Raw genomic sequence first — 15,674 nt, 5'->3', positions numbered from 1 at the left:
TAACCAGAAAATAGGCAAGAAAAATTATTTTTCAGCTGTCAGGTAACCTTCTCTTCCTTTTTTGTTTTAGAAGGTGTAACTATATGAGGGTTAGAGGTAAAGAAAAAAAGACATTTTTTCCCACTACCACCAAGAACTTATTCTCCTTTACTTTCACTTCCATTCTATCATCCTCCCATCCACTCTTTTTTTGAAAAAGGAAGGATAAACAGGGAAAACTTCTAGCTGCCAAAAGAAGGCTGCATTGCAGCATCTCTTTCTCCTGTTATACTTGAAGCTTAAACACTGTGCTCAAGAACTCAACACTAGCATCCAGTGGTCATTCTTATTCCTCAGTGGATGATTCTGCATTAGCCCAGGATTAATTTAAAGGTACAAACAAAGGGTTGGCTTACTAAGGACGAACTTCTCAAACGATTCCTTCAGGGAGGCAAAGTAGTATTTAAGGGTTGTATCTGACAAGAAGTGATGCTACACCTGAAAAAATTAAGTGCTTTTCTTTCAGCAATGTTTCTATGAGCGCATGATTGTCATTTGCCATTTTGGGGGTATTTTCCTGTAAAATGAAGGAGGAGTTGAATTTTGTGGTCTCTAAAGTTCTTTCTGGTTCTATGATTTGCAATCTATTTTTAAAAATTCAAAGATTATCAACTTTTTATTTCTTTTAAATAATCAGGCCAACTTTCAAGGAATTAATATCTTTTACACTGCATTTACCATTAAAAAAATTAAACCAACAACAAAAGATACTCATGTGTTTGGAAAATTTTTAAATATTACATACAAAAATTTTAAACAGTTTAAAAATTATTTCTAAAATTTCAAATAATTAACGAGTCATATAAGAATCATAGTATAAATTACAAAATATACATATTTATGGGCAGTGAAAAAATGTATGTATCAGAACTTTTCGGATGCTGCTAAAATGGTACTTAAGAATAAATTCTTCATCCCTAGATGCTGATAGAAAAGAAAGATTGATAATGAATAAGTTAAATTTTAACTCAATGAGTTATGAAAAGAACAAAGGAGAATTTTTTTAAGTAAAAGAAAGTAGACATTAATAACAGAAGTAGAGCTAGTTCCTTGAACAAAATATATCTTAAAAAACTCAAACAAGATTACCCAAGTAAAAGTAAAGGCACAAATAAAGTATAATAGAAATGAAACAGGAGATACTCTGATACAGAATTATCAGACTTTAAAAACCAAAAATGACTTGAAGCAAATTTAATAAAATGCTAACATGTATCTACACATGTATCTTTTACAACATTTTATAGAATTTTTAATGTTTGGAATATTTCAAAGTTACTGAAATTTTTATCATAGGTCAATTGCTGGTATTTCATGACCTGAAATTTAAAACTGATTTAGAAGTGGCTCTAATATACCTTCCAAAGACAACACGTGAATATGAGCCTCAGTACACAGGATGACCTTAGCATCAGGTAAGCAGATGGAACATTTTTATTTTTCCTGTTTATATTCACTGCATCTTTTCATAGCAGGGGGAATAATCTGCTCTCCCAGACCTGTCCAAACTGGACTTCTCCCCACATAGCGTTGGGTGAACAGAAGAAACCACCCAATTTCCCAACACGCGGCTTAATTCACTCACTTAATTTTTCTGTTCAACAAAAAAAATTGTTGAATTATTGTTTTCGAGGTACATATATTATGCTAAGAGCTAGGAACTCAGTACAAGTCCCCCTGGGAGTCTACTCTTGGAGTAACTTCTCACAGGAGTTACTATACATAGTCTAGGGGCATAGAAGATTGTCTTCATATGAAGCAGAGCATGAAGAAGTGCTGTGGGTGATCCTGACGTGCTTCCTGTATCTCAAGCAGAATCAGAAACTAGCAGTAAGAAGTACAGGCCACCAAAGACCTAGCCAGAAATTCTTTACAAATTTCCACTTTACCTCAATAATGATTTCAACACTAATATTTATGGAGCATTTCCCATACCCAAAGCTCTGAGCTACATGTCTGTCTTTCTCATTTAACAGATGAGAAAAATGAACCATGGAAGAAATAAGTAAATTGTCCAAGGTCACATGAAAATTGATTGGCATAGTCAGGATTTGAATTTAGGTCTATCTATCCCTAACAATATCCTTGGTCTCTAAGTTTACTGCCTCCAAACTACAGATTTATCCTGGACTTAGAAACAAAAGAAATGACTAGTTTCATTTATTAACACTAGTGGAAAAAAATCTTTTTTTAAATTTTTTTAAATCAGAAAGGTAGCAGTGACCTCAAGAAGACAGCACTTACTCTGTCCAAAGATCACATTGCTGTGTGGGATACCTGTTGACCCCACTCAGAATTACCCAAGAAACCACTCTGCCTTCTAAAGACAGAGGTACACTTTCAGATTTTTGAGAATATGGAGAGAAGAGAAAACAAAGGAAGAAAATAATCAGTATATGAAGTCCAAAGGCATACTTGGTCATGTTTCCATTACGTCATACCTGATTTCTTCGGGTCGAGGCTCTGCTCAAATGTTATACTCCTGCTTTCTCTCCCTTTTTTAAAAAAATTCATTTTATTGAAGTATAGTTGACTTACAATGTTGTGTTAATTTCTGCTGTACAGCAAAGTGATTCAATTATATATATATATATATAAAATTGAAGAATTAATAATTTCTCATATGCTTTTCCATTATGGTTTATTACAGAGTATTGAATATAGTTCCTGTGCTATACAGTAGGACCTTGTTGTTTATCCATCCTATACATAAGAGTTTGCATCTGCTAATCCCAAACTCCCAACCCATCGCTCCCCCAACCCCCTCCCCCTTGGCAACCACAAGTCTGTTCTCTATGTCTGTGAGTCTGTTTCTGTTTCGATAAGTTCATTTGTGTTATATTTTAAATTCCACATATAAGTGATAATCATATAATATTTGTCTTTCTCTGTCTGGTTTACTTCACTTAGTATGATAATCTCTAGGCCCATCCATGTTGCTGAAAATGGCATTATTTCATTCTTTTTTATGGCTGAATAATATTTCATTGTGTGTGTGTGTATGTGTGTGTGTGTGTGTGTGTATATATATATATATATATATATACACCTCATCTTCTTTATCCATTCATCTGCCGATGGACATTTAGATTGTTTCAATGTCTTGGCTATTGTGAATAGTGCTGCTATGAACGTAGGGGTGCATATATCTTTTCAAATTACAGTTTTGTCCAGATATATGCCCAGGAGTAGGATTGTTGGATCATATGGTAGCTCTATTTTTAATTTTTTGAGGAACCTCCATACTGTTTTCCATAGTAGCTGCACCAATTTACATTCCCAGCAACAGTGTAGCTTTTCTCCCTCTTGTACCACTGTCTCCATTAAGTGTCTAATGTCACTTAATCTCCACATGCCTAAATTTTTAGGAGTTCCTATGGGGATAATCAAGTGCACCTCCACCTTCCTCCTTTTGTTCTTCATAGATGCAATAAAAAGTTTACTATGATAAAACATCAACTGGAAATCTAATCAATTACTCCCAAACACGGCTGAAAACACCCAAACTACTCAATACCAAGGTACTAATTCTCTGGTCCTTATTACCTGTTCTTATTTTTACAGTGGCCACTTATTCACCAGAAAATAAGAATTTTTTATAAATGAAAAAGAAAATAATACTAGTTTGTGACAACACCCAGGGAATAATTTGTGATTTTTTTTTGGGGGGGGGTGCTTCAAACCAGTTTCAAACTCGTCAAAAACAACATTTCCGCAATTTCCTGCTCAATCATAGTTCACTCTAATTTCAAAAAATTTTCTGACAGTATATTTGTATAAGACATTATATAATACAAAGATTAGTTTTGTAATTAGAATTAAAATAGGAACAATATTCTATTATAAAATAGTTAATTGGCTCCATATATAGAAATACTATTAGTGCTACTTCAAATGTTTTTAAATTTATGGCTGAACATGTCTTTTTAAGTTTACAGATAACATCTTGAATATTAACAGATGAAATAATTCTTTAGATATTTAACCGAAAAAAAAACTTACACTGGAAAGAAAATAAAGAGGACTTCCTACTGAAATAGGTTACAGAGCTTAGAAACAGAACTCATGCTGACACCAGCTGTCACATTCCATTTCTCCTTACCCCCAGCACTAAGATACCTGACCTGTATAAACTGGTAATGGGCCAATATATTTTCTTCAGGCTACAGAGTCAAGACTACTTGCAATCTTAACAATGCCATTAAGGCAGCTGATGCATTATTCATGGTGATGGACCCAGAGCAACCTTGCTTTGGTCCCAAGGGAAAGCAAAATTTACTTAATCCCCAAAGAATTTTTTCCAATAATATAAAGAGAACTAAATCATGAAACCTGAGACCTCCCTGAAACCACACTGATTACAAGATGGCAGAGGAACATATGTCTGCACAAGCCTGCCAGGGGAAAAATGCACAGTGTCCAGCTCATCAAAAAGATGCTAAATAGATGATTGCCAGCAGATAAAAAGTAAAGTTAGGAGACATACCTGGAATAACTGTTGCATGTGAGGAAGAAACAAATATTTTTATCAGTTTGTTTATGAGATTTGTGCAGATCTTTTACTTTCTTCCCTGGGTGCCGGGGGGGGGAGGGGCGGGGAAGGAAGGGGGACAGGCATTTTGAAGCACCTTGGCAGGGATACAACCAAACATCTTCTAGTCTTTTTGCAGAATGATGACATGTTTCAGCTTCGCTACTCTTGTCCATAAAACTTCACATTTCCTCCACACGCAGACAAATGTACACATAAGCGTACGATGGGCATTAGAATTGAGCCATGTGTTTGCCATGTGCAAAATGGCCACATATTTCATATGGCTACAGTTTAAAAGCCACAGCAATTCCCTCTACTGAACAATACTCAGTCTAACTTCTAAGGAGTACAGAGAAGAGCTAAAAATAAACTTCAAGAGAAAACAGTTGAAAAAACAGGGCTTCCTTACAAGGCATTTACTTTTCTTTAGGATAATGGAAATTTTATGTTTAGAATAAGAGACTCACCTGAACCAAACAGTTACATCTTCAATTCATGTCTTACTAAAACATCTACTAAGGAAGATATAATTGCAAATGGTAAAATGAAGTGCTGTAACTTAAATATTTGCGTTTCGATTCCTCTGCTACTATAATTATTGGTTTCCACAGAGAGGATAGACTACAGTGGATATTAGCATGAATTCCGGCACCAGGCTGCCTGGCTACAAATTCCTGGGCAAGTTAGTTAAACTTTATGTGCTCAGTTTCCTCATCTGCAAAATGAGGATACCAATGGTACTACTGAGGGATTAAATGACGTAAAATATGCAAAACACTTATTAGACTAGTGCCTGGAACATAGTAAGTACCATACAAATGTTTGCTATTTCTCCAACTGCTACTAGTAATTCTACTCTTAGGACTCCTCAGTCCAGTTACAAGCGGTGATCCCATCGAAAATATGAACATTATTCAAAGAGGTAGAGATTGTACAAAATGGGAAATCCAGAATGGTAAAGTGAACACTTATGGGTATAATAATTATTTATTTGCAAAAATACAAAATTTTGAGAATGATATAAAGTCATCATAGCAAGTCATTATATTTAAAAATTCAGTTAAAGTGAGTGTTTCATTAGCTGGAGAGAACATGCCACCAATAGTCTTAAGGAACCAAAATGAGTTTGGCTTTGTGAGAAGTGGTTAACTCTTCCAAGTGACTAGCATTAAACCACTGGCAGCTGTTATTTGCCTCTAAGATAAGATGTAGCCTTGGAGTTAATAGATAGCAAAGCCTAGTCTTTCCACAGTACAGTAACACAGTAACATATGGTAATTATCAACCAGTGAAAGCTCACTAGGACTCCCATACATCAACCATCAAATATATGGTTTTTCTGCTATACTTTTTTTTTTTTTTTGCGGTACGCGGGCCTCTCACTGTTGTGGCCTCTCCTGTTGCGGAGCACAGGCTCCAGACGCGCAGGCCCAGCGGCCATGGCTCACGGGCCCAGCCGCTCCGCGGCACGTGGGATTCTCCCAGACCGGGGCACGAACCCGTGTCCCCTGCATCGGCAGGCGGACTCTCAACCACTGCGCCACCAGGGAAGCCCTTCCGCTATACTTCTGTTCAGCATTTAAAATACTTTATAATACTATTGTGAGGATATCATGGGTCTTGCAATAGTAATAGAGAAAATTACTATTTTCTCTATTAGTAGAGTACTATTTTCTCTAATAGTAATAGAGAAAATTACTAGTGAATCCTCCTTCTGATATAATTCACCACTTAAAAATGAAAGTATTTAAAAATGGACAGTAGCTCAAACCCAGAGGACCCAAAGGACAAAGTTCCCTGTGCTGGTCATCTCTAAATTAGAAGATCCTGGAACTGAATCCCACCATCCCTAAAATTCAATTCAATAATTTTTTATCAAATTACTAGAAGTTTAACCCTATTTGTATATTTATTTTTAGAAAGTCTAGATCTCATTCTTGTAGGATTCTTATATCCTGAGGTTTAAGAAAAATCATTTACGTCAGCAGTTAGGAGCTAATGAAGTCATTAAATATAATACAATTTAAAACTAGTTTAGCTACAGCTAATAAGTAAATATTGTGTATAAGGAAAATACATTGATCAATATTTTTTAATCACTCTAATTTTATTACTAGTCATACTGATGTTAAGTCATGGCTAAACTGTTTCAGAGAATGGACTTAAGAAATTTCTCCAAGTCATCTAATTTTAAAATGTGTATATTTGTGGTTAATTTGATTTTTAGTAGTGTAAAAAGATATCATGTCCATAGTTATGACATCCGAAATTTTCGCTCTGGCAAAAGAACCTGTGTGAGGTACCTGCAGCCCATCCCACAACCTGTGTCACCTGCATCTGAAGTTTTCCTTCATCCTGCACCAGAGGTTCTGCTCTCAGAGTTTAGGCTCAGTGCTCTGAGTCCTTAACCTAAATCTCCCAGAAAGTGCAGCAGAAGAAAACAAATACAGATTCTAACATATGGGTAGTTGCATCTGCCAAACATTCCTATCATTGCAGCAGGAACCCCTCAAAGAACCAACTAAAGATCTTTAATTGGGGCTTCCCTGGTGGCACAGTGGTTAAGAATCCATCTGCCAATGCAGGGGACACGGGTTCGAGCCCTGGTTTGGGAAGATACCACATGCCGTGGAGCAACTAAGCCTGGGCGCTGCAACTACTGAGCCCATGTGCCACAACTACTGAAGCCTGCGTGCCTAGAGCCCATGTTCCGCAACAGAAGCCACCGCAATGAGAAACCTGCGCACTGCAACGAAGAGTAACCCCCGCTCTCCACAACGAGAGAAAGCTGGCGCGTAGCAACGAAGACCCAATGCAGCCATAAATAAATAAATAATTTTTTAAAAAAAGACACCTTAAGAAACATTATTCTTTTAATACACTGTGCACATTTGAAGTGTTCAAGTATTGAGAATTACAGTCCTCATGGAGAAATCTAGAAAACAGTATGAGAAAGTGTGAATACAATTCAAGATCACAAGCAATTTTCTATGGATGCTTTTTAGGTTTATAGAAGCTAGAGAGTTAGCATGAGCCAGGAAGGTATCTGTTATCCTGACAGTCAGCATACATAAATTTTTCTAAGTGATTTCTTATAGCTGTCCTCTACTAGTATTTTTTGCTTGTTATTGACACACTCATTGTGGAAGACAAAAAAATTAAGGTGGGATTTGAAAAAAAACAAAGGTATATCTTTTTCTAAGAAAATAGAATTGAAATGGAAATCTGACTTAGAAAAATGAATGCAAAAGGAATTTGTATTCCTAGAGAGGCTACTGGTAGCACAACCACCTGCTGGGAGATGATATGGTGCTGAGCTAAAAATCTTTCATGGACCTCCAACGTCAGGGAAGGGAGATGGATGTGACCACCAGGAGAAAAACTATCTTGTAAAAAACACTCAGGCTTTCTACTTGCTTCTATATCAACATCCCTGATACTCTGTTTCCAGAAATGACTGTGGCCATTTCAGTTTGCCTAAACAATATTTTTAAGGAAAATTACACCACCATTCCATCAGAGTAAAAGGTTCTCTAGAGTCACAATAACCTCTCCCACCCATTAAGCAGACACTTTCTCCCCTGACACCTGCTCTCCAACACATAACACTCTCTCCAATTCCTTCACCCATTTCCAGACTTCAACCTTGACCCTTTGCTTTTGACTTCTCATCCATCTTCTTACTGCCACTATGGACATAATTAAGACTTTGAGACAATGATCCTTGAGTGCACTCAATTCAATTAAGTGATGGATAGTAACCAGTTAAGTGCCAGTCAAAAGTCAATACTGGAAAATGTGTGTCTCTACATATCCATCCTCAACGATTGGTATCCTGATTCAAGGATGAGTTGGGAGTGCTCACATACAGTTTAGAAATAATTTGAACTAATAAAAAAAAGACACTCAGCAGCTATTACTTTTGATTATTATCATAACAGATCAAATAATTTCACAAAAAAAACACTATCAGAACTAATAATATTGATGACTGGTCATGATCTTTCATTGGTAATAATACAATTAATCATATCTTTACCAAGATGTCTATTTTTACTTTTTGACTCCAAGGAAATCCACTTCCTCCCCCATCCATACATATCTAGAGGACTTACCATTCCTCTCCTAGTGTTCTAAAACTCCTACTATGGCTATTTTCCTGAGATATGAAAAATAAAACAGACTTTGTACTAGAGTGTGTCTTTACCATTTTTGCCTAAGGCAACTGACGTTATCTAAGAGCTACCCAACTGCGGGCTTCCCTGGTGGCACAGTAATTGGGAGTCCACCTGCCGATGCAGGAGACACGGGTTCGTGCCCTGGTCCGGGAGGATCCCACATGCCGTGGAGCGTCTGGGCCCGTGAGCCATGGCCACTGAGCCTGCGCTTCCGGAGCCTGTGCTCCGCAACGGGAGATGCCACAGCATGAGAGGCCCGCGTACCGCAAAAAAAAAAAAAAGCTACCCAACTGCATAACCAAATTTAAGAGGGATACCTAAAGGCTCTTCACTTATACCACCATTTCAGTTTAAAGAGAAGACTATAAAGGAGTAATTGTTAGGGACCTCCAAAAAATGAGATATGTATATAATAAGTCTACATAAAATACCTATCAATTTGTATAGCTATCCTATTTTACATACTGTAGAATATATAGAGATAATATGGTATAAGAGTCAGCTCTGGAGTTAGATAACCTAGATTCAAACTGCAGCTCTACCCCTCCTTACTGTGCTAGTTTCAGCAAGTTATGTAACCTCTCTGTACCTCAGTTTCCTGTCAAGTGGGATAATAGTTATATTTATAATCGGAGGTTGTTTTGAGGATTGAATATATGTAAATTCATACGCCTGTCACATCATGAACAATAAATGTTAGTGATTACTATTATTAGGATTATAATACTGATTAACCAGAGCCTATATAATGGGAGACTTAGACCGACCAGCATATTGGCAGTTGTCAACTTCAAGATAAAAAAGTTAGCTAACAATAAAACAGCAAACTGGGGCTTCCCTGGTGGCGCAGTGGTTGAGGGTACGCCTGCCGATGCGGGGGACACGGGTTCGTGCCCCGGTCCGGGAGGATCCCGCATGCCGCAGAGCAGCTGGGCCCATGTGTCCGGAGCCTGTGCTCCGCGGCGGGAGAGGCCACAGTGGCGAGAGGCCCGCATACTGCAAAAAAAAAAAAAAAAAAAAAAAAAAAAAACCAGCAAACTGCATGGTTTAGACTCATTCACTGCTACTCATCAATTTCAGTTTCCTTTGTCTTAAGAAGCCAGAACCATAGTTGGCCACAATCAAAATAAAAAGATTCTGTTCCCAGGGTATTCTCATTAATAGAGGTTTTATGTTTAAATTCTTTTTAAAGTTTATGTCAAACACACAAAAGTTCTCCCTCAACTAAGGGGCAAATTTCAAATTTAATTTTTAAATGAGTTGGAAATAAATGAAGTGAAAGATGATATTAATATGTTTTATTAAAGGAACAAATAAAAAGTATCTATCATGTTTTTTTCTGCTTAAAGCCTTTCTTTGTAAACTTTGGGTAAAAAAAAAAAAAGGTTTACATAGAACTTCAAGATCAGGATTATGCACCTCTATGATCGGAATAAAACAACCTTCCATGAGACATAGAATGTCTTGCAGATAATACAAATCATTATCTTAAGGAAAGATCACTAAAATATATTTTCTTTTACTGTAAATATAAAATTGCAATCAAGAGCAATACCCAGACTGTGAGAGACTGTATAGGATAAACAACCTGATTTCTTCAACAAATATCAATAAATTGTAAGGAAGAATAAAAAGAGAAAGATAAGTGGAAACCAATGGATTAAAGGAGACTTTTAAAAACTTAGTAAAAAAAAAAAACCTAAACACACAAAACTAAACTCTAGGACACACTTGGGTGATAAAACTATAAACAAAATTAAGGAAAAAATAACCACAAAAGTCAGGATAATGTTTACATGTCTTACAAGAGGAGGAGGGAGGGACTTGGGCTTGGGAAGCAGCACATGGAAAAGTGGGCCAAGGTCTATTTCTTTTTTTTTTTTTTTGCAGTACTCGGGCCTCCCACCGCTGTGGCCTCTCCCGTTGCGGAGCACAGGCTCAGTGGCCATGGCCCACAGGCCCAGCCACTCCGCGGCATGTGGGATCCTCCCGGACCGGGGCACGAACCTGTGTCCCCTGCATCAGCAGGCAGACTCCCAACCACTGCGCCACCAGGGAAGCCCTTCAAGGTCTATTTCTTAAACTGGATAGTGGTTATCAGGCGTTCACCCTTTAACCATTTTTGTGTCAGTGTTATATTTTACAATTAAAAAGATTTTAAAAATAAAATTGCAATCTAAAAGATTCACCAAAGTAGGTATTAAGTTTTTTTTTTTTCATGAAAATGTCTTCCTTTACCCACATACATACTCACAACCTTAAATCAAATGCACTGCACCTGAATTTTCACAAATAAAGGTTCCATGGCACCTGAGCAGAGTCATTTACCAGGCTGGTTTCTAGCCATTGTTTAAATCAGACTTGATAATTATTTTGATTTTAATTTTGCATCCTCAAGATCAATATGATTGGGCTTCCCTGGTGGTGCAGTGGTTGAGAATCCACCTGCCAATGCAGGGGACACGGGTTCGAGCCCTGGCCCGGGACGATCCCACATGCCGCGGAGCAACTAAGCCCATGCACCACAACTACTGAGCCTGTGCTCTAGAACCCATGAGCCACAACTACTGAGCCCGTGTGCCACAACTACTGAAGCCCGAGCGCCTAGAGCCCGTGCTCTGCAACAAGAGAAGCCACTACAGTGAGAAGCCCACGCACCACAAGGAAGAGTAGCCCCCCACTCGCCCCAACTAGAGAAAAGCCTGTGCACAGCAACAAAGATCCAACACAGCCAAAAATAAATAAATAAAATGAATAAATTTATATGAAAAAAAGATCAATATGATTATGTTTGTGCCAACTGACAAAAACAAAAAGTTCTTACCTACAGTTTTGCTTTGATCCCATATACCCTTTCAAATACTTCAGTGCCAGGAGAAAAGCCAATTTAGAAAAAAATTCATAGGCCTCTTAGGGAAGGTGTTATGGGCTGAATTTTATATTGTATTCACCTAAAATTCGTGTGTTGAAGTCCTAACCCCTAGTACCTCAGATTATAACTATATTTGGAGATAGAGTTTTTCAAGAGGTAATTAAGTTAAAATGAGGTCATTAGGGTGGGCCCTGATCCAGTATGACTGGACTGGTGTCCTTCTAAGAAGAAATTAGGATACAGATACACACAGAGAGAAGAGCATGTGAAGACACAGAGAGAAGACAGCCATCTATAAGCCAAAGAGAGAGGCTTAAAGAAACCAACCCTGCTGACACCTTGATCTTGGACTTCTAGCCTCCAGAACTGTAAGAAAATAAAATAAATTTCTCTGTTCAAGCCACCCTGTCTATGGGACTTTGTTATGGCAGCCCTAGCAAACTAATGTAGAAGGTAAAAGAGGAATAAAATATTCTGGTTTTTTTTTAAGTAGTAGACGGAAGAAAAAGAAAAATATGAAATGTTATAATTTTACAGTTTTACTCGACTCATAATGTATAGTAAATAGAGAAACTTAAGAAAGTTCTGAGTCATTAGTAAAGAATGGAGACCTAACAGACTCCATGTAAAAAGAAACACCCAAAGAGCTAAGCACAGAGGGCAAGACATGAGGAAACCAGCAGGAAAACAACTGGCTACTGACTTTGATTTGATGGGACAGGACTCAATGCTTTCAATATGGTTTCTGGAAAAAACCCAGAGGAGAGTTTTGAGTTTTAAATGGACTAAAAACAAATTGAGGTGATGGGTGAGATCAAAGTGGTTTTCTTTTTTTCTTTTTCTTTTTTTTTTTTTTGCGGTACGTGGGCCTCTCACTGTTGTGGCCTCTCCCGTTGCGGAGCACAGGCTCCGGACGTGCAGACTCAGCGGCCATGGCTCATGGGCCCAGCCGCTCTGCGGCATGTGGCATCTTCCCGGACCGGGGCATGAACCCGTGTCCCCTGCTTCGGCAGGCGGACTCTCAACCATTGTGCCACCTGGGAAGCGCCAAAGTGGTTTTCTTAATGGGAGAAATTCCTCTAGCTCTAGGGTTTGGATGAAGTTTGGATTTACATTTCCCTGGTTGGATAGGCTTGGGAGTTAGGCAAACCATCAAGGAAGAAAATGCAATTCTCAGGCTGGAAAATCAGCAGTGGTTGTGTGAGGGATTTAAAACTCCCTGGGATATCCCTGTTGACATAATAAGTTCATAATTTTACCAGAGAAATCTTTCCCAAATGAATGCAAAGCCAGGCACCTACCCTGGACCCAAGATTTCACCTCTTGATTCTCAGCGCTAACCTTAAAAGCAAATTTCAGAAATTATTTTCTGTGACATAATCTAAAAGAGAACTACTTGCAGTAATATTAATCCCACAAAGCATAACTCCAACAATTCCGGTAGTACAGTAAGAATTCATTTTCTGGTAACTATTTTTCCCTAAGTCAGTGACACCCTCTCTTGATAAATTCTGAAATATAAAAACCCCAAAACTACATTGGAAGTATCACTGAAGATTAAAATCATAATCAGTACTTAAAAGATTCTCAAAAGTTTCCCCCAAGAGAAAAATTTTACTTACTTTCACTTCCACAGTCTTCCCTCCATGTTCAATGTGTCTCTCCACATATTCAGAGGACAGCAAATCACTGCAACAGAAAGAAATGATGATGAAAGAGGACCTTGAAAATCACCATTAAATTTACAACGTTCCAGCTTGAATGATTCTTTTTGTTTGTTTTGTTTTGTTTTTTTCTTTTATAAATTTATTTATTTATTTTTGGCTGTGTTGGGTCTTCATTGCTGGGCGTGGGTTTTCTCTAGTTGCGGCGAGTGGGGGCTACTCTGTTGCAGTGGGCGGGCTTCTCACTGCGGTGGCTTCTCTTGTTGTAGAGCACGGGCTCTAGACGCATGAGCTCAGAAGTTGTGGCTCGCGGGCTCTAGAATGCAGGCTCAGTAGCTGTGGCACATGGGCTTAGTTGCTTCACAGCATGTGGGATCGTCCTAGACCAGGGTTCGAACCCCTGTTCCCTGCATTGGCAGGCGGATTCTTAACCATTGCGCCACCAGGGAAGCCCAGCTTGAATGATTCTTTAATCCAGATTTTAAAACAAAAATAAAACTTTATAGGTCTCTCTCTCTCTCTCTCTCTCTCTCACACACACACACACACACACACAGCCTAGTACTTGTAAAAGGATATGAAGCTAAACTGACTAAATCACCTGTCACCCCGTTGCTTAGCAGAGCTAGTTCCACCAACCTAGTTCAGCAATTCTAGGAAACTACCATTATTTTTAAGACATCTTATTCTTCCCTTTTTTACTTTAGCTTTTTTGTGTGTGAAGATTTTAATTTAACTTTTTATTATACCTTACATCCTTCTTTGCTGTTTCTCTCCCCTAACCTTTGAATAGTGGGGTACTCCTAGGAGGCTTAGTCTCCCTACATTCCTTGGTGCTCTTTTCCTATCTCATGTCTTTAAGTATTAAGATGTTGTCAATTTCTAAATATATATTTCCAATTCAGACCTTTTCTCAAACTGTAGATGTAACTGCCTACTGGACATCACTGCTTAAATATCTAATAGGCATCTCAAACTTAACATGCCAAGGCTGAATTCTCTGACCCTCACCCATTCCCCACCACCTGCTCAGCCCACAGCCTTCCACAACAGATAACATCAACACCATCATTTCAACTGCTTTGCCCAAAACTTTGAAATTATTGACTCTTCTCACACCCCACATCCTTGCTTTAGCTTTTTATCAAACACTTTTGATTTACTACCATACTTTACCATTTCTCATATGTTACGTGTGATATTTTATCTAACAAAATATTAGTTTCCCCCACAAAAAAATTAAACAGAGGCAAAGAAAGTTAGAAGAAATGAAAAAGAATATACTTTCAGCATTTTAACATAAGCTTTTTTGAAATCTTTCCTAAACAACCACCACCTTCTTGTATAATTTTTAAATGTTTACATCATCTTAAATATACTTCTCTTTAATTCTATATAAGAGGAAAACATTTCCCCTTTAACAGAGGCACCTCAAGGCACAACTCCAATAAACAGTCTTAAAGTCTTTAAATTTTTAAAGCAGTAAAATGTAGATAAAATTCACATTAATAAATAAAAATATAAACTTCTAAATCTGCCCCTCTATTAATAAACATTCACCCAACTAAAAAACTGTGTTTCACAGTGCTCTGAAGGTCACCATCCAAAATTGTCCCAATCATAAAAGAAGGTGAATTTCTAAGCACAAGAGCTACCATGATAAGCACTATGCCTACAGTTGCTTGGAATGTAAACAGAAAGATCAAACACGCATTACATTAATGCAGGCACGAGAGTCAGTTTCTTATAGTATCTGATGCTTACATTTCTATCTAGGTAACCCATAATTATAGTCTAAGTCCTTGTTTCATTTGTCTTTGGAATACATTTTCCTATTGACTTTACGGGGAAACAGCTAGAATACTCTAAGCGGCAAGTTGTAGAAAACACAACTAAAAGTGGCTTAAATAATCAGGACATTGATATCATTTCTTGTTAGAAATTCCAGGGCAGGTGTGATGTGAATTTGCTTCTGCAACTCTTCAATTCTGGTAGGTGAATACATTTAAAGTTTACAAAATATAGGCAAAACACTTTTTAAGATGTTTTAAATATAGACAAGTAGCTACTAAGCAAAATTTTGTTAGATGTGGGCAGAATGCATAAGATGTGTAAAGCATAAGTAATAAGACCATATGTGTACCTCACATTGATAGAAAGGGATGGATGACCAAAGATATGTAACATTTTTAAGGCACCTGGGTAATAAGTGTTCACGATATAACAAATATATAAAAGACGCTATATATGCAAGATATGCTTATACATAAACAGTTAATATTTATGAGGTCTTATTTCAACCACCTATTGGTAACACCCAGGATTTCTCAACTTCCACAATACTGACATTTCAGGCCAGATAATTCTTGGTCTTGGGGAGTATCTTA

General features: G+C 37.6%; 1 protein-coding gene across 20 annotated transcripts in view; it reads right to left on the bottom strand.

The window, feature by feature from the left end:
- ADAM22 (ADAM metallopeptidase domain 22) overlaps positions 1-15,674 on the bottom strand; it is a 242,910-nt gene that overhangs the window by 96,914 nt on the left and 130,322 nt on the right. For all 20 annotated transcript variants that reach the window (XM_060304530.1, XM_060304528.1, XM_060304534.1 and 17 more), the window contains exon 4: positions 13,246-13,312. In XM_060304530.1, coding sequence (XP_060160513.1) covers positions 13,246-13,312 — 67 coding nt within the window. The remainder of the gene's footprint in view (positions 1-13,245; positions 13,313-15,674) is intronic.

This window comes from Globicephala melas, chromosome 9, assembly GCF_963455315.2.
Source record: "Globicephala melas chromosome 9, mGloMel1.2, whole genome shotgun sequence".
Lineage (NCBI taxonomy): Eukaryota > Metazoa > Chordata > Mammalia > Artiodactyla > Delphinidae > Globicephala > Globicephala melas.
This window is presented reverse-complemented; position numbering and strand designations above follow the sequence as displayed.